This window comes from Mya arenaria, chromosome 3 (assembly GCF_026914265.1).
Source record: "Mya arenaria isolate MELC-2E11 chromosome 3, ASM2691426v1".
NCBI classification, from domain to species: domain Eukaryota; kingdom Metazoa; phylum Mollusca; class Bivalvia; order Myida; family Myidae; genus Mya; species Mya arenaria.
This window is the reverse complement of record NC_069124.1, coordinates 80,706,972-80,727,031: the sequence shown is the minus strand read 5'-3', so window position 1 is coordinate 80,727,031 and position 20,060 is coordinate 80,706,972. Positions and strand designations below refer to the sequence as shown.

Genomic DNA, 20,060 nt, shown 5'->3' with positions numbered 1-20,060 from the left:
TCTGTTCCTACTTTATATCATTCATACTGTTATGTGTAATGAATTGTCTTTGAATTGACAAGTTTACCCATTTATTAAAAAACGGATTATTTTAATTCAGGAAAACATCCTCCCAAACTTTTTTCTGAGCTTTGATGAATTGGGTTCTAAGGTTCGTAAACCATGCTATAAAAACAAAGCCTACGAGTTTGGGAACAAGTTATTAAATACCCATTATATGTGTCCAAATGTTTGTAATAACGGTATAAGACATACTTTTTTGTTTCTTGATTTTCCTTTAATCGATCTATACAATTGTTTGTTCATAAAGATTGTTTTATCTAACAAATGTTTTATTTTACAATAATAATGTTGGCTGGTCCATTTTGATCATGTGACACACCAGGGTACAACATTGAAACCTATTACAAACGATGTCAATAAGCCGAATTGAAAGATACCCCTAAACTCACCGTACCATGGATAGAGTCAATATTTGGATTTTGTACTGGGAAGGAAGCTCTTAGTTCCACTCTATCTGACATCAAATTCTCGATCCGTCCGTAACTCTCAAGTTCTTTTTGTGTAGAAATGATGTTAAAATTCACCAAAGGATATATATATATATATATATATATATATATATATATATATATATAAATACGATCTATGTTAAATAAACTTAGAAAATAGAACGACAAGTGAGCCATTCCGCCTGTTTAAAAAGCTGGTGGGGCATTCTGTCCGAGGATTTGTCTGTTCCTCATATTTTGAGGTAGATTGTTGACTTCAACATGGTATAATTATGTCGGTGCATTTTCCAATATAATTATACTTATTTTGTAATTAAAGGGTAATTTGTACAATTGTTTGACTGCATCTAACAGATGTGTGTTTTTATAACGTGCATCGCAATGAAATCAATGGTAATCTACAATTGGATAACATGCATCTCTGTCGTACAAGTTCAATTGTATTATTAATGTTATAATTTTCACTAAAAACAATAGAAAATGGTTTAATTAATCTTCTTTTATTTGTTAAAAAAAGAAACAATAACTAATGGATTTTCTTAAAACAATTTCCTCCTTAAGAAACGAATGTTTATGGCTTCCTTTGATTCTGCCATGAGGAGTATTAGTCACACAGGTACATTACCGGTAATCACCGCTGTGACACGTGCGTAATGGTTTTAATCAGGAGTTACGAAGCCATACCGTGACAGAGACAGATTCACTGCTCTTGGAATTAAGTTACATTACGCTGTCTAAACAAAGACACTAATTCATAAAACAAAATGGGGTTATGGCTTCTTTTGATTGAGTTTTATTGACCTCCCTTGAACCATGTGGGTACGATCCTTTCGCATCCAGAATGATCACTTAAAAAGTATATGCTTTGCTGTTGTTATACGAGGGGCGTTCAGTGTGTAATGCAACTGAGGTTTGTTGTGAGTGATATTTGAAACCAGGACTTCATATTGCTATAATTATGTTAAAAAGTCACACTTCTGTTATGTACACTGTATACAAAAAAATTATTTTGGCTGATCCCCTTTATAACCAAATAAATATCATTGCAATACTTTTGTAGCGTTAATGTTGGCGGGTAGTTAAAACGTATTTTAAATTGTTGAAACAATCAAATATATCACAATGGAAACGTTCTCTGACATGTATATTTTTGTAAACATGCGGTAGTTGAAAAATATCACGTGTTTTAAAAATATTGAGAGAATGCTATTAGGTGTTTTAGTAAAACTATTTTGTAGACATTCAAACAACATTGATTTATACTAAGACAACAGCGTTCTTAAAAGAAATTCTTCTTTCATGACAACGAGCTTACCTCAATACCATAAGTTTCACATAGCTGCCCTTGTTAAATAGTAAATGTTATGCATTAAATGTTGTTAAATGGCGTTATGCTTTGAGTGAATTTATCGAGTGTGATAAAAGAATCCGACTTGAAATTTTCCATATAAATTTTCGAAAATTGAAAGATTCTGGCCGAATTCTTTTACAAACGTGTAACTGAAACGTAGTTTTATCGGCATACACAGCATGCTTTTGGCATATGTCTACAATAGCAATATCATCGCCTCAGTCGCCTTTGCTGCACTACATACTGAATGCCCCTCGTATATACTCATGTTTGCTTAACGTGTTATTTCCGTTTACATGTCTTAAACGCTTATGTGGTTTTATTTTAATTTTACCATGTCGAGCATTTTCTATTGAAACCTGTTTTTTAAAGACGTTAAAAAGGGCACCAGCCAGTTACTCCTTTTCCTGGTATGTTATACAGGTAATCTTGGGTTCAACCCACATGCATGGGTGATAAAGAACAAAGGTGTCCATTTGACAAGAGCATGGGTATCTCACTCGGATTTCTTGCATTTTCCGCTCGGATGTCTCCTGTCAAAAACAAAGAATCAATTTAGAAATAAGCTGACATACGTGCACATACGTACGTACGGACGGAATTTATGAACAGATGTAATTAGGTGGAAGATCTTTTTCGCTGACACCTAACATGACTCCCACTTCGCCAACCCCAAATACGAACCCAAGCTTCAAATTATTGAATGCCATGACACATGTAAACAACGACGCACGCGCTTTCGGTGAAAGTGCAAAAACGATGGGGTTTTTTTTTACTTCAATTTGTTTAAATTTGAAAGTTAAAAATATGCAAGAAAAATGTTTTCGGTACGGATGGAAAAAAATAATTGCCGTTTTTCAAACGCGCTTTCAGGTCGGATTTTTCCATTTGCACCTATACAAATAACGTGTTTGATTGTTTGATAAGAAATTTATATAAAAATATATCTTAGGCGTGGTATTGTGACCGTTTTAATCGGTATGAATTATCAATGTAGCTCCGCCGAATCCAAGAGGTACCTAAATAGGAAAATAGTTTAGTATTAGAGCGCACGCTTCCGAGGCGGGAGGTCCCGGGTTCAAACCATGAACGCTTAATATCAAAATCAATTTTAAAACGTACCCGAGGCGCCATTGCCAGGCGCTAGGCTTTGGATGAAGAACTTGAACTTTTGAGTACTCAGTAATGGTTACCAATAAAACATGACAACTGACTCGGGGCTTTACACCGAACGTTTATTGTTTTCTTAGGACGAATTCATCATTCCTTACATTTTTCAATTTAAATTTTAAGCATTTTGAACGTTCACATTGATTTTACCTTCTATAAAATTTGAATTATCTCCCTTTGCATTTTGTTTGGCCGTCCTCTTTTCCTCATCAACCACTGTCCAAAAATCATTGACAATTCACATCAGTGATTGTTACAAAACGCAGTGCATATCGTCGGCTTGGATGGCGACAGAATGTTTGTGCATATCACACACTCGCATATATTGCTTTGCATCTTGATGATGTTTTACTTCCAGCCCAGCCTTATCATTTCCCAGAATTGCGCGGGACTCTGTACCCAACAAGGCTGCATAAAATTATTCCTTTAACAAATGGCAGGGAAAAAGAAGCAATATCCGTTGTAGGTCATATGGATCCCTACTATTTGTTTATGTGATTCCGCTGACAATATGTAAATTTATACATTGTTCAAAACTAAAAGTGATTTTGAGTTTGATTTGTTGTTGCAATTTTATCAGATTTTGCTTTAATTTTCAATATACATGTACGTTACTAGCGGTGATGTATTTGCCGTTTGTTGTCGAAGGGCTTCGCTCTCATCCGATATGGTTTCCTTCGCCTCGTATATCACATATCGGGTCACCTACTAACCCCGTAACTTATAATATCGTTTGTTAAATGGCGTCGCGCTTATCCAGTCAGAGCTCAATATTGATATATTTACACCTCAACTTCCATTCCTTAAATGAACTGCATTTCGGCAATTGCGGTTATCATCCGATGAACGCAACATCTTCGGATATGTTCGGATCGCAATTCATCACATGACATTATACATGAAAACTGTTCATCTTGATATTGTTTGTATTGTCTCAGCAAGTCCCGTAAAATATAAATCATCATTTTAGAAAATGTTTATTTATGATATGTTAAATGTATTGTTGTCATAAGTGTTTCAATTTTACGTTTAAAAGTGATTTCAAGTGGTTGATCTTTTCCCGCGTTATTGTGACGTCATTTGATAAAATGTTCCCGGTTACAGTCGGGTAGTTCCATTTACAGAATGTTTAAGAAAGGATTACTGAAATGTTTCTTAAATGAAATGAAGTATTGTTTTAACAATTATTGAATAAAATAATGAACTATTGGTGTAAATATAAGTAATGAATTGCGGGTTTGATGTCATTATCGGGTTATGAACGCAATTGGGCTGGTCAAAGTGTGTGGAGTCCGAATGAACGCACTCGGGCTGGTCAAAGTACGCGTGGAGTCCTTCGGACTCCACACACTTTGACCAGCCCAATTGCGTTCATACTCCGATAATGACATCAAGCCCGCAATTAATTCCTTAAATAAACAATGCGTCATAACTCTTTGCATACGAAGAACATCAAAGTTTTTTCTATGTAACTGGTTTGATAATGTCTGTCATGTGTTCCCGTTCCGGATCGAAAAATCCGACCCGAGGGCACCTGCGTTGCCAGGTAACGAGGCTTGCCGAGTTACCATCTACGCAGCGTGCCCGAGGGTCGGATTTTTCTATCCGGAACGAACACACATGATAGATATTTTTTCTAGCATACCTTAAATTACATTTTTTGTGAAGAAAATACATAAGAAAGCGCGTTTTTGTACATTTCACCAAAAAGCGCGTGCTATGATGTTTACTGACGTCATGACGCGCAGTAATTTGTATTCACTGCATACGTCAATAAGTTCCTTCGCTATCACGTCTTTTAAGGCTTATTTTGTTTTGTTTTTAAGGAATATTTTGTAAAGTTAATGTTAATGGAACTCATCTATTGAAATCACATTACTATGGTTACATTAAGTGTTTAATAAAAGAAATTGAACGTATTACGTCACAGCGCGTGACTCATCTGGCATGGGGGGATGCCAGATGGAGTTTTCCAGCACGGCTGAAATCACCGGAAATGCCTATCCGGTGTGCTAGAAAAGTATATAAGGCAACATAGAATTTTAGGTATTCAAAAAGTATTGAGGTATGCATTTCGTAATGACGTTGTGCGCGCTAAATTTAGATTATACTTTCGGTTTTGTTGCATTTGTAATTGCGATAAATACATTTTTTAACATTCTTGGGGGAAAAAATCAAAAAGGTGAAGAGAAGTCATATATGTACAAAAAAGTTTACATCACGATAACAGAATAGGACTTTAAATCCAGTACTTATTATTGTATTATACCAAAATTTAGTGTGTGTGTTTTAATATACTTATTCTTAAAGATTCAGTTGAATATATCCATTGTATTATAGTGTTTGCAAATAATACAATATGTGCGGTCGTCTTCATCGCCAATTCCAAATTTGTTTTTTAATGTTCTCAAAAATTCAACGTTTCACCCGGAAGTTCACCAAACATTTGTAAAATGTAGTTCTACATACAACAGAGTGAAAATAGAACAGTGGCGGTTCTACCGGGGAGCACAGAGGGCCCGTGCCCCCCCCCCCCCCACCGGATAGGCAAGTAATGTTTTTGGGGCACATATTTATTGATTTAATTTTACAAATAAGTTGTGTTGTCACAATTAAATTTGTATACATGTATAAGCATTTGAGCAAATAAACAATTGGACCTCATTATCGAGTATAATATAGTATACGAAACGAAAAAGACTCTCGAAAATGACATCGGGACCCGAACATTCGATAAAAAAAAATCGGCGCCGTATTTTACACAGACTGATCAAAAGTAGACAAATATGGCTGCAGTTATACGCGTAAGTTTATTTTTTTTGGAATATATCATATACCAGAAATATAAGTTGTTTAAAACTGTTAACATGTGCACATTATATGTTCTTCATTGCTTTTAATAATGTCATTGTGTGTCAACAAGATATGTGTGCGCATGACGTGCATTTAACAAAAGTTTAAATTCAAAACGTTGCCACCTTGAAACTTTCCATTTCGGCCTTTATTATCGTCTAGTTCTCGGAATTATGCTAGAGCCTTTGTAAATAAATACATAATAATTTATTTAAAACCCTTTTTGGAATCTGTTGTCAAGTTGTTATTACTTCAGTTAATTTAAATAAGAATGACATCCGAGGTACCTGCAGTATCGTTGAGTATCGTTTATAGTTTCAAACAATGACTGCATTGTATCTTTAAAAAGTTTTTGCATTAGGTGCTCTGAATTGTATCCCTCCGTCTGCAGATAGAGTTGGGATCTCTAATCATTGAAGTACTTGGGGTTTACCTATACGTTGATTATTATTTGTTTTATTGATAAGTTTCCTCAAGTTAATGCATTCTTTGATAAGATTTACCTTTTGCGTCTTATCTTTATTAAGGATTGTTGGGATAAGAGTGAGGTTTGTGCACTTAAACTGGTTTAAAACCCCAGTAAATTTACATTTTACTGACCGTTCCAAGGCGGTACCTAACAATTCTTGATAAACATACCAATTTTGTATATATTGTATGTATGCACTGTGCTGTTTGTGGAGTTTTATGCTGTTCGTCTATGTTTCTTGTTTGTGATTTTATGCTCTATGTCTTTGGCGTTTACCCAGTGCCACTAAACCGGGTTTATGTTTAAACGTTTTGCTACTGAGCTTGTTTCTGTAGCTTTTTGCATAAATATTTATATAGCATTTATTTTACTGCATATATCTGTGTCTCAGGTGGACGAGTGGTTAACGACATAACCTGTAAATCTGTCGACCCTGGTTCGATTCCCCAAACTATATATATTTGTGTGTGTGTTTTTTAAAGGTTTATCTAAGATCAGTAAATGCTATATTTTTAATTCAATTGTTCTGCCAAACATCATTGACAGTGAAGACAAATGTTAATTCCATGTCATTATATGATTAAAATAATTAATTCAAAAAAGTTTAATATGTTTATAATTAGTTGTGCCCCCCCCCCCCCATTTAGAAAGTCTTGGAACGCCCCTGTAGTATGTCCCATTCTTTCACCCATGCATATGCATGAAATATATCTGTTATCAGTTGTATAAACAACCTTAATTTGTTATCATCATCCTTTACCTTTAAATAACAACGTTTCTAAACAAAGGATGTATAATAACGGAAGTCAACTACTGAGAAGTACATTTTTAAATCATACCATTAAACCATCTTTAGTTTAGACAAATTTGACCTTATAATGAGCTCAATTAAAACATGACTTTCATCATAACATTTCAAGGTTTATATATTCTGCAAATGAAATTCGAATCTCACAAATAAATGTTCGTTCCTTACTCTTTTTTTTACTTTTTAGTGTCATGTTTGATTGTCTTATCCATTTGTTGCGGATGTATTTGCTACAAAGATGGTGTTGTTTTAAGCAATAAATTATGCAACTGAACTGAGAACATTTTATTTAGTTGTTTGTCAATCTGTACAATTTCAAATAAAATGTGATGTCTTCAACAGAAAGTATTCACGGCTTCGTTATCTATAAGCCGAAGTAATACAAACTCTGAGATGCCCATATCAGGCGCGTGCCAGCTTCCGCGATACCGCGCGAGAAATAATGATAACTTTGTGTACACTAGTTTCCAAATACATTAAACTTCTAATCCTGTTTTCTTCATAATAGTCTCTTAATTGCTTTTAACTAAGAGCAGATTGCTTCATTATTTGTTGATGCTTTAGAAAATCGGGCCCTATCTCTGTCGCACCGCCATTAGCACGTGCTTATCCTGCCAATTTCCCGCCTTCTGAGATGAAGAGTATCTTTAAGGATTACGAAGGGCAATAACCAAGGAATTTTGAAAACACTTGAAATGGTTTTTACCTCCGGGCAGTGCTTGATTTCACATAGTGGTCTTGTTGACACACATAATGAATCGCATTGTTTGAATGATTAAATGAATCATGTTTTGTCTTTAGCGACGTTTGTTTTGTTATAAATGATCCCTTTTCACTTGTCTTTTAAAGGAATTTTTGACTGTTTTCTTTCTTATTTCTCGATATACTTCATACCCAAACCATATCGCAATATTTAACTTTGATGGTTAAAAGAATGATGTTACTATTGATTGTATTTTATACTGTTTTTTGAAGACAACAGACTGACTTTTAATTGTTTCTATCGCTTTTATACTTTGATTCTAGACCAAAGTATGTTTACATCTAATGCATGATAACATTTATATAAAAAAAGCACATATGGAATTAAAATGGAGACGTACATGTTAAAGAAATAACGTACATTACAGCCGTGCTTTCCATCATTCTGCGCTATCTAGTAATACATGTTCAGTAACAACATGGTCTTCTACTGCAAGTCTTTATTGCAGAGCAATACTGCAGTCCTTTATAACAGTGGTATATTTGTTATATTGCATTTTTATATTACATTGTTATTTATGCTGAGCTATACTGCAGTGCTTTATTGCAGCTTTATATTGCAAAGCTAGAGTGCAGTTGTATATTGCAGTTGTATATTGCAGTGATATATTACAGTGATATAAAGAAGTGGTATATTGCAGTGCTGTATTGCAGTGCTAAATTGCAGTTGTATATTGCAGTGATATATTACAGTGATATAAAGAAGTGGTATATTGCAGTGCTGTATTGCAGTGCTAAATTGCAGTGCTATATTGCAGTGGTGTACTGCAGTGTTATATTGCAGTGTTGTATTGCCGTGCTATATTGCAGTGTTGTATTCCAGTGTTATATTGCAGTGCGATATTGCAGTGCTATATTGCAGTGCTATATTGCAGTGTTATATTGCAGTGCTATATTGCAGTGTTATATTGCAGTGCTATATTGCAGTGTTGTATTGCAGTGCTATATTGCAGTTTTCTATTACAGTGCTAAATTGCAGTGTTGTATTTCAGTGCTGTATTGCAGTGTTATATTGCAGTGCTATATTGCAGTGTTGTATTGCAGTGCTATATTGCAGTGTTGTATTGCAGTGCTATATTGCAGTGCTGAATTGCAGTGCTTTGTTGCAGTGTTGTATCGCAGTGCTATGTTGCAGTGTTATATTGCAGTACTATATTGCAGTACTATATTGCAGTGTTGTATTGCAGTGCTATATTGCAGTGATATATACCAGTGATATATTGCAGTGCTATATTGCAGAACCATATTGCAGTGTTGTATTGCAGTGCTATATTTTGCAGTGCTATAATATTGCAGTGCTCAGTTGCATTGTTGTATTGTAGTGCTATATTGCAGTGCTATATTGCAGTGGTATATTGCAGTGCTGTATTGCAGTGCTATATTGCAGTGCTGTATTGCAGTGCTCTATTGCAGTGCTGCACTGCAGTGGTATATTGCAGTGCTGTATTGGAGTGCTATATTGCAGTGCTGTATTGCAGTGGTGTATTGCAGCGTTATAGTGCAGTGTTATATTACAATGTTGTTTTGCAGTGCTAAATTGCAGTTTTATATTGCAGTTATATATTGCTGTGTTATATTGCAGTGGTATATTGCAGTGCTGTATTGCAGTGCTATATTGCAGTGCTGTATTGCAGTGCTGTTTTGCAGCGTTATATGGCAGTGTTATATTGCAGTGCTATATTGCAGTGGTATATTGCAGTGCTGTTTTGCAGTGCTATATTGCAGTGCTGTAGTGCAGTGTTATATTGCAGTGGTGTATTACAGTGCTGTATTGCAGTGTTATATTGCAGCGTTATATTGCACTGCTATATTGCAGTGTTGTATTGCAGTGCTGTTTTGCAGTGCTATATTGCAGTGCTTTATTGCAGTGGTGTATTGCAGTGTTGTACTGTAATGATATATTGCAGTGGTGTACTGCAGTGCTGTATTATAGTGGTGTACTGCAGTGTTATATTGCAGTGCTGTATTGTAGTGGTGTACTGCAGTGCTGTATTGTAGCGGTGTACTGCAGTGTTATATGGCAGTGCTGTATTGTAGTGGTGTACTGCAGTGCTGTATTGTAGTGGTGTACTACAGTGTTATATTGCAGTGCTGTATTGTAGTGGTGTACTGCAGTGCTGTATTGTAGTGGTGTACTGCAGTGTTATATTGCAGTGTTGTACTGCAGTGGTGTATTGCAGTGGTGTACTGCAGTGCTGTATTGTAGTGGTGTACTGCAGTGTTATATTGCAGTGCTGTATTGTAGTGGTGTACTGCAGTGGTATATTGCAGCGTTTTATTGCAGTGCTATATTGCAGTGTTGTATTGCAGTGCTGTTTTGCACTGCTATATTGCAGTGCTTTATTGCAGTGGTATATTGCAGTGTTATATTGCAGTGTTGTATTGCAGTGTTGTACTGTATTGGTATATTGCAGTGTTATATTGCAGTGGTGTATTGCAGTGTTGTACTGTAATGGTATGTTGCAGTGGTGTACTGCAGTGCTGTATTGTAGTAGTGTACTGCAGTGCTATATTGCAGTGGTGTACTGCACTGTTATATTGCAGTGGTGTACTGCAGTGGTATATTGCATTGATGTACTGCAGTGGTATATTGTAATGGTGTACTGCAGTGGTATATTGTAATGGTGTACTGCAGTGGTATATTGTAGTGGTGTACTGCAGTGGTATATTGTAATGGTGTACTGCAATGGTATATTGTAGTGGTGTACTGCAGTGTTATATTGTAGTGGTGTACTGCAGTGGTATATTGTAATGGTGTACTGCAGTGTTATATTGCAGTGGTGTACTGCAGTGGTATATTGTAGTGTGTACTGCAGTGGTATATTGTAATGGTGTACTGCAGTGGTATATTGTAATGGTGTACTGCAGTGGTATATTGTAGTGGTGTACTGCATTGGTATATTGCAATGGTGTACTGCAGTGTTATATTGTAATGGTGTACTGCAGTGTTATATTGTAATGGTGTACTGCAGTGGTATATTGTAGTGGTGTACTGCAGTGGTATATTGTAGTGGTGTACTGCAGTGGTATATTGTAGTGGTGTACTGCAGTGCTGTATTGTCATGGTGTACTGCAGTGGTATATTGTAATGGTGTACTGCAGTGGTATATTGCAGTGGTGTACTGCAGTGGTATATTGTAGTGGTGTACTGTAGTGTTATATTGTAGTGGTGTATTGCAGTTTTGTATTGCAGTGCTGTATTGCAGCATTGCTATATTGCAGTGGTATATTGCAGTGCTGTATTGCAGTGCAAAATTGCTGTGCTATATTGCAGTGTTATATTGCAGTTGTATATTGCAGTGCTGTATTGCAGTGCTAAATAGCAGTGCTATATTGCAGTGTTATATTGCAGTGGTATATTGCAGTGCTATATTGCAAATGTTGTTCTGCAGTCTTGTTCTGCAGTGCTGTATTGCAGTGCTGTACTGCAGTGTTATATTGCAGTGTTGTTCTGCAGTGTTGTTTTGCAGTGCAACATTGCAGTTTTGTATTGCAGTGTTGTATTGCAGTGCTTTATTGCAGTGTTATATTGAAATGATATGTTGCAGTGCTATATTACAGGGTTATTCTTCAGTTTTATATAGAAGTGGCATATTGCATTGTTGTGTTAAAGTGTTATACTTCACTGGCACATTTGAAATGCTATATTGAAGTGATATAATGCAGTCACTGTGCTATATTGCAGTGTTATGTTGCAGTGTTATATTGCAGTTTTATATTGCAGTGTTATATTGCAGTTCTATAGTGCAGTGTTATATTGCAGTTCTATATTGCAGTTCTATATTGTATAGTGCTTTATTGCAGTGTTATGTTGCAAATGTCTATATTTCTTATATTGCAGCGCTAAATTGTATACGTTTCCCTGAAGATGATCAATTGGATCGTCTATACAATGGGCCATCTTATATCAACGAGCGATCGACAAAATGTCGTAATTTACTTAAAAACTCATAAATATACTATAAACTATAAATCTATATACTTTGATTTAGCTGATGTATAAAGCTCTTAATTTCGAAAGATATATTAAAACTACTACAAATGTACTAATTATAAATGCGAAAAAGGATCGTACGACACGTGCGTTAATATGACTTGCTGTAGCGCATACAATGTCTTCAATACTAACAAATTAAATTCTTGTTTCGTTGTCTGGCCAAAAATGGTATATGGTTATTATATCATATTGGTATGGTAGATGTTTTATTTAAACAGAATAGATTGAACTGGTTTATGTAACGTGGTTGACTGCGCGGAAAAAAAAACGTTCATCCTGCACATGTCTGCGATTGTATTTCTTTTCGATATTTAAAGCGAAGAGTGTAAATGATTCGTTATTGAGCATTTCTTATGCAAAATATTGCTTTCCGTACATCAACTAAAGTATCCAACCGATATTCCGTTCAGTCTCTTATGATTTGTCTTGCTGTTTGATCTAACAAGACGAATCATGTCCCGAGAGTTATAGCTCTAACTTACCAAATAATTATATTTTGCTTAAATGTTTAACTGTCTCAAATGCAGCGATCTGTTACCGAACTTGTCAAAGTGAAGGTTTGCAAATGTGCGCATATAAGTCTTATCATAAGCAATATCGTCGTAACAAGGTAGTCACTAAAAATAAGAATTCAAGTATTATAGAAATTAAATGTGGAGAATATTGTTCATCTATGGCAATATTGAAAGTTTCTACTACATCAATTTGTAATAATCTTGTGACAGTATAATGGAATTGTTATATATAATTAAGAGAAACAAGAAGAATGTTTATCCAGAAAACAAATATGTCTCAAGAAGTTCAATATCACCCATGGTCAGATAAAGACAATATAATGAAAGCAATATGAATAAGTAAGTATTCGTACAATCATGATGGATGGATATAGTATAATGGTTCATTGCATATGTGTATGTATATTTCACGTGCTTTGCATGTACATAATGGGACTATAGCTAAAATATATTATAAATCTTCATTTTATTATATTGAGGGCTAAGAGTACATGCACGTTTATACTCAACGGGTGGAAAATGTTGAAAAAATAAGTAAACAAATTAACAAACCTCGATAAGACCTGACGTCTATTAGCGTCATTGTCGAGCACCTTGCGGAGACTCCACACGTCCCTGTAAACCGTGAATTACATTCAATTAGCTAAAATTGGCTGCATGACAATTCTGAACTAGAGGACCAACATTAATCGATTCTATCACTTAACAAAAGAACTTCCAATCGACAACAAATGGTTAATGCAATATGCTGTCATAATAGCAAAGATAATGCTTTTAAATCAGAATGTTATCCACTTTTAACAAATTATTATTTCAAAATCTGTTAATCTCAATGTTAGAATCAGAGATAATCCGGGAATTAGGATAGACATCCAGTAAAGTAGGGAACTGCAGGGAACCGTTGACACTTAGCTGCTTGTTTCGACATAAGTCTTTAATCTTGTATGTCTTCTATTCATACCAAATAGACTTACATTTTGACACTATTCAGCAATCGGGTTGTTTCCTTAAATCTATGTTAATCAAATTGTATGTATTATCTTAATGCAGTTAATTGTAATTATAGTTCATTAAAATCATATATAGATATATATATATGATACAAACGAAATCAACGGAGGTCAGGTGGAGGAGCGTAGTGTCTGGTCCGATAGCCATAACAACGATGGTTATGAGGTTTAAACACCTTACTTTCTGAACGTTTAAATAATATACACAATGTGCTATAACAAAACTCTTCCCCACATTAACCAAAGTTCACATAGAAAATTGAACTCAACGAAGTGTGCCTTTTTAACAATATTAAGTTAAACTAAACGTTTCGATGATATTAGTAAATTGTTATAATTGGGAGTAAGTACTCTTTCACAAAATTTATGTATGGTTATTTAATTTGGAAACACTTGTCTTTATTTCCGTTATTTTCAAAAAGTACCAGATCCTAAATTATATTAAGCATATTTATTTAACATTGATATTAACGACTCCTTCAGAAACAATGCTTTACTTACCAGTTGTAAAGTAAGTGTGTTTTATTTATTTAATCAATATGGTCAATGATGGGGCTACACCATGAACGGTTAAATGGTTAATTTGTTGCGCAAACACTCGAGTCCCTGACACTTGCGCCAAGAACGGCTTAATTATACCTGCAACTGCCAGAACTGGATCATTGAAGAAGTTACAAAATTAAATGTGGTATTTGATTAGTATTTCAGCAAACTTTGCACACCATTTCCAGCTTAGTGTCACGAAAATCTCTACCGATAAGGGGTAACAAACTCGAAATGTTTGTCAAACAAACCTAATATGTTTTCCTCTTCAAAAATCGCTTCAAATCGCATTATCGTTAAATGGACACACGTCGTGAGCGAGAAATTTCTTTGTCTGACCTTGTTGAAAATAAATTATCAATAGAATTTCCACAATCTTCGGCGATTGCATTTTGCGAAGTGTCACACTTGTATAGATTGTTACCTTATCAACGAATTTCATAGTTTGTATCATCCACTTGAAGGCCAGCTTGCGTTTTGCAGCCCTGTTATTCGCATATTCGTCTAGCAAGACACCCGTTAATTGTACAGTACAATGGCTGGTGATAAATGAAAGCTAATTCCAGAGAAGAGGCGATTGATTATGTCCACACGCGTTAAAATGTCATTGAAAGACACAGATTCATCTTTAATTTTCTATTATTGAAGCGAATCTTTCTTAATCATAGTCTTGGCTTGTTAATAGAAATCCCGAAAATCGAGTCAATTATAATATCGCAGTAACATCTTCAGTACTTGCTATATTTAAGACAGAACACGATAAAAAGATAGTTAATGAAGCGTTTAAGCAATCACTTGGGGGTCAGAACAACTTTATCCTGATCTGTTGAAGCGAATTATATGCCAATTTACCATGCTTCAAATAATGAGGAAGATTTCAAATCTCTTATTACGATTTAATAAACCGTCGAAATCTCTCCTCAGAAGTACAAATAATGGAGTGTAACGACAAGTCTCCTGGCATTGTCAGCAGCATTGAAAGAGCGATTCGCCACTAGCTCCGCCCCCTACTGGCGGATTAGGCAGTATCAATGGTGGATCGATTTCCCGCAGTTAATAAATATTTATTCCTTTCAATAGACAGATAACGATGTAACAATAGCACTAGCCAATGAGAGACTCGCATTCATTCTCGAGTGTTGTCCTTTACTGAATAGGCAAATTAGCGATTTAATTACCTTAAAAGGCATTACTTTCAGCGTTTAGGGAGATATAATTGGAAATCTTCTTTGGCAAACGATCAGAATTATATTTGACCAGCAGCAGGAGTTTGTCTGATATTCAGTAAAGAAAACATGGAGTGCTTGGAATGAACACTGTGGTGGACAATTCTTATATTTAACATCTGTATAGAAACTATTTCTTTTTCGTGGTTTATTCATTTTAATAATAACAAATATGGAAGCCAAGGCAAAGGTGTCGTCGTCGGTGAAATACAGTATAGACAGTATCCTTGGTAAACCCGACCGTAGGATCCCCGACATTCCCGACGATGTGGCAAAAATGAGGGAATCGCCGACCATGCTTTGTAAGTACTTATTTAATATAATATATTTATTTATTTCAACTAAACTCAACTTCACAATGTGTATTGCATTAAACATATATACATGTTAATGGCAATAACGACATATACAAAGACATGAATTTACTAACTTAATTATTTATTTACTAACTAATTTATGTATTTACTAACTTATTTATTTATCAAATCAATCATTAATTCATTAATTCGTGCATTCGTGCATTCGTTCATTCACTTATTCATTCATTCATTCATTTATTCATTTATTGCATTTTATAGTATTTGGTTTCTGATGGTTGATAGAGATTTATCAGTAAAATGAATTTGATATTTTACTCTTTCATGCCATGGAAGAACCAATTTGATAGTGTTCACTTTTTTAAGTTTTAGCCCGCTCTGGTGAATCAATTTTTAGCGTTAACATTTCGGTCAAACAATCGCGTTCTACAACAGCTTGAAATAAAAGGCCCTAAAACATTAATAAAAAGATACTTACCAAAGGAAATGTATTCGATGTGTATTAATTTAAGACATATAATCTAATCTATTTCTGTTTAAGGGAAGGTCATTTCCGTAGACACGTATCGGTACCACTTTAAAAAGTGCACATTGAGTTAATGTTGTACTATTGTTTCATAACAAAGTAATCATTTAAGCAAAAGAAATGAGATCATATTGACAACCTCGCGATTTTTTTTTATAGAATTTCGTTTGTTACTGAATCGTAAATTTGTTTCGTTTTTCTTTGTTTCTGGAAAAAAATATAATTAAATAAAAAGGCGCATTTAATATGATTTATCATTTCGTGTTTTTTCGTAACAATTACTTTTTTTCAATGTCATTATAATTTATCTCTCTTAATCGGAGATGCATGAGTCAATGTATGCCAATCTTGTATCATTTGTGAAATTGATAAAATATTTAAATATAAATCATTCTTCGATACAAACAATAACTTTTAAATGTGTTGCTGGACGCTGGGTGTGTTTCTAATATTATTGTATATGAATCATAAAATATCTTTTTTGTCGGTACAATTGTGAAATGGACTAGATGTTCCTGAACGGAAAATGTACCGCTGGCGAAATTGAGTTGCAAAACTTTGCCTATTTCAAAATAAAAGTGGACATTTATGATAATGTATGTACAAAATATTATATCGTGTCAGAAGACAATGGCATTGAAACAAACACGTTAGGAACATTTTTAAATGAATATTGAGTTGAGTTGAGTTGAGTTGCAATAGCTATACAAATTGCATTACTAGGGTTCCCGTAGCACGTACATAACTATTTACTTATATATACACACTATGTTATCTATACATGCGGACTATTTCATAAGCGATTTAGTGAAATATGAGTTCAGTATTTGTGTAAGAATACACTGATTGACAAACTGCTATCTGTCAATAAGCCATCTGGCTGCCATATCACTGGAAGGTTAAATTATTGAATTAAATAACAATCAGACAAGCACTTGCCAATTTTAAATACCAACTGATGAAGTGGCGCCTGTCAGACATTGCATTTACAAGTGATGCACAGTGCTGGACACGTTTTCGATGTCTAAAATGCCATTTTGTGACAATATGACACATCGCAATACCTAGCATTAATAAATGTGTTACCTTGTCGAAATCGAATGCACTTCGATACTGATTGACATCAAAGACAACTTGTTGTTTATACTGATCATTTATTTTTCAAACATTCTGGAAATGAAATAATACTTCCGAATTTTCTTCACAAAAGAAACGGAAAATTGGCCCCATACCTTTTTATGAAGGATAATGGCTTGCATTAAATGATTCTGAAATTATTGCAAATTGTAACATTGTGCAAAAAGAGATAATTTACTGTTTTTCAATATATAATGACAACTTAGCAAGTGTTTTGATGTTAGATAATCAAGTCTATTTTACAAATGAAGGAACAATTTCTAATTTTCTTCTGCCAGACACTCGGGCGCGTTCCTGTGAACGCCCTTTTAGGATTTTTAACAAAATATCAATTTTCTTATTGGCATTATGTGAACGCACGCGACATATAATAATCAAATTTAATACCAATTTGTATCATAAATAGAATTCAATCAACAATGTGAAAAGATGTGCAGAATAATGAAATATTAAGATTATCTAAGAATACAGCTTTTAATGCTTTCATACACGAACTGTAACCATTTAAAAGTGCTATAATTTACTGTTTGATTTTTATTTTACTAATAACGTCTTCTTTTTAAACTGATGATCAAATCAATGTTTGCATACCTTTGAAAATTTAAATCATTTTGGAAAATTTAGTTCGTTCTTAAAGAAAATTACAAATAGTCATTGTTATATACCGGTTTTCATTAGTGTTTGGGTTCATAAAAGGTCCGACCATTTCAAATTAGTATTATTCCGTATCTAGACACTTTCAACTGTAGTGATATATTTTGTTAAAGGATTATGTATTTTTACAGTAAGTAATAATTGTTTATTTGTAAAAAATGTTAATTTCGTGTTCACATGTTTAGTAAGTTTTTATCACCCTCATCCTTTTGCGTCTTCTAACCGTGTATTGCTTTTTTTCTTCGACAGGTCAACAAAGGTCATCGCTTCTGTCGGTGCAGAGTCCTTGCAAGTCGGAATCCGACGACCGCTCCCCGGGCACCTCGAGAAACGGCGAGAACTACTTCGACTCGAGCCCGGAGAAATCCGACGGAGGCGACAGGAGTTCCGGTCTGGATCATTCCCAGAGAGACCTGAACGGCTCCCTGTCTGATGCCGAAGTGGACGACGATGGCAGCGGAAGTGGGGGGAACAGGCCCCGGAAGTTGCGCAGGAGCCGCACGACATTTACGACCTTTCAGCTGCACCAGCTGGAGCGCGCGTTCGAGAAGACGCAGTACCCGGATGTATTCACTAGAGAGGAGTTGGCCCTCCGCCTCGACCTAAGCGAGGCTCGCGTACAGGTAAGACAGCTAGAGACTTCGTAAATATGAACACGTTGCACAACGCACACAAAGCACTAACGACCATAAATGATTGGTTTTACTTGCAGCTATTTAAAATGAGGTGATGCAAGAAAACCGCATTTAGACCACGTTTCCAATAAGATAGCAGTCCTTTGGTAAATTAAAGATTAATTTAATTTAGACGCTAGAGAAGTGGGCTCCGTATTGTATATGGTATTACACTTGATTATCACTACCCGGTGAAGCTGTGTAACCCGCTAATGACGATCGGACCGCCGACAGAGCCGCTAACAGGTGTCGTGTCGTGCTGAACTGAACACAAAGACATTTAATGATGTCCAATACATAAGCAATTTAATTAGCACTTTGTGCCCGTAAAACCCATATGATATAGTTGCTAGTTGATGCATTAATATTGGTTCATTTAATTGAAATCGAAGAAACACATTCACTAAATGTTAAATAATCGCATATTTTTAAAACCTAAATTAACTATCTAGATGACCAAAGTGTAAGTTGTGCTCTGACAATGTTTGTACCTATTTCAGGTGTGGTTCCAAAATCGGCGTGCCAAGTGGCGTAAGCGTGAGAAAACACTTGGGCGTGAGAGTCCGAACTTCCTGCAGCGAGAGCCCGGGCTTGGTATGGCAGACCTGGGAGCCCCTCATCTTGGATTCCAGTCGCCCCTGGAGGCGTACTGGGCGAATCGTGTGCCCAATCTGACGGGCCTCAACCCACTACTCTCCGTCCCGCATGGGAGCGCCATGCTTGGGAACATGGCCCAGTATATGAATAAGATGAATTCCGGCGGCTTTTTCACAAACTACTTTACATCCAACGCAGGTAGTCATTTGGGATCACTGCCGGCCATGTATATGCGCGCTGGCCTATCGGAGATCACAGCAGCAGCTCAGGCGCAGGCGGCGGCTGCTCTCTCCGGCCAACTTGCAGCCCGCTACGCACACGAGCCAGAACAGGGCCTCGACTTCCGGCGCTCTAGTATAGACAAACTTAGGTTAAAAGCTAAGGAACATACAGTCCAGGGAGACAAGTCAGAGCCCGGCTCCCCCGAATCGCACAGTCCATGCCAAAGTCCGGGCCGCATGTGCAATAATTGAACAGCTTTCGTGACAAGTGGACATTGTATTATTTCTTTTACGGATCACAGGGTGTGTTAAAGTATTTTTATCGTTTTATGTACCTGTATCAATGAAATAGTGCTAACTGCGGAAATAACAAAAACAAACAAGATAAATCGTGAGTGCAGATATTACGTTTATAATGCATGCATGCATGTATTGAAATTGTCAGACATAATTGTTACATGTGTACTATTACTGAATCTGTTGCGTGTTGTTGAATATTGTTTGTTGCCATGGAGTTGTTAATTATTATGTTATTAAAAGTTAAAAAGCACTGTTAAATTGCATTTATTGTCCTTTTGTGGGTTTTGCTCAGGTTGCAAAGCTTCTCCTTAAACTTTATTTTGACATTACGTCAATTTAAGGAGAGAAACATTATCTTTCCACCCTTTCTTATAAATTGAAAATAAAATCACTCAAGGCGCTGAGGTACGGTACTCCA

General features: G+C 35.6%; 1 protein-coding gene across 1 annotated transcript; it reads left to right on the top strand.

The window, feature by feature from the left end:
* The first annotated feature begins 15,227 nt into the window (after positions 1 to 15,227).
* LOC128229411 (retinal homeobox protein Rx3-like) lies at positions 15,228 to 19,822 on the top strand. The gene is made up of 3 exons (XM_052941323.1): positions 15,228 to 15,518; positions 18,100 to 18,473; positions 19,025 to 19,822. The coding sequence occupies exons 1-3, from the start codon at positions 15,389 to 15,391 to the stop codon at positions 19,592 to 19,594; spliced, it is 1,074 nt and encodes a 357-aa protein (XP_052797283.1). The 5' UTR covers positions 15,228 to 15,388; the 3' UTR covers positions 19,595 to 19,822.
* The last annotated feature ends 238 nt before the right edge of the window (positions 19,823 to 20,060 follow it).

Bases quoted from the DNA above. Each gene is read 5' to 3' on its own strand.
- LOC128229411 (XM_052941323.1), top strand. From the start codon at position 15,389: ATGGAAGCCAAGGCAAAGGTGTCGTCGTCGGTGAAATACAGTATAGAC. The intron at 15,519-18,099 runs GTAAGTACTTAT...TTTCTTCGACAG, and splicing joins GGAATCGCCGACCATGCTTT to GTCAACAAAGGTCATCGCTT. The intron at 18,474-19,024 runs GTAAGACAGCTA...TACCTATTTCAG, and splicing joins TAAGCGAGGCTCGCGTACAG to GTGTGGTTCCAAAATCGGCG.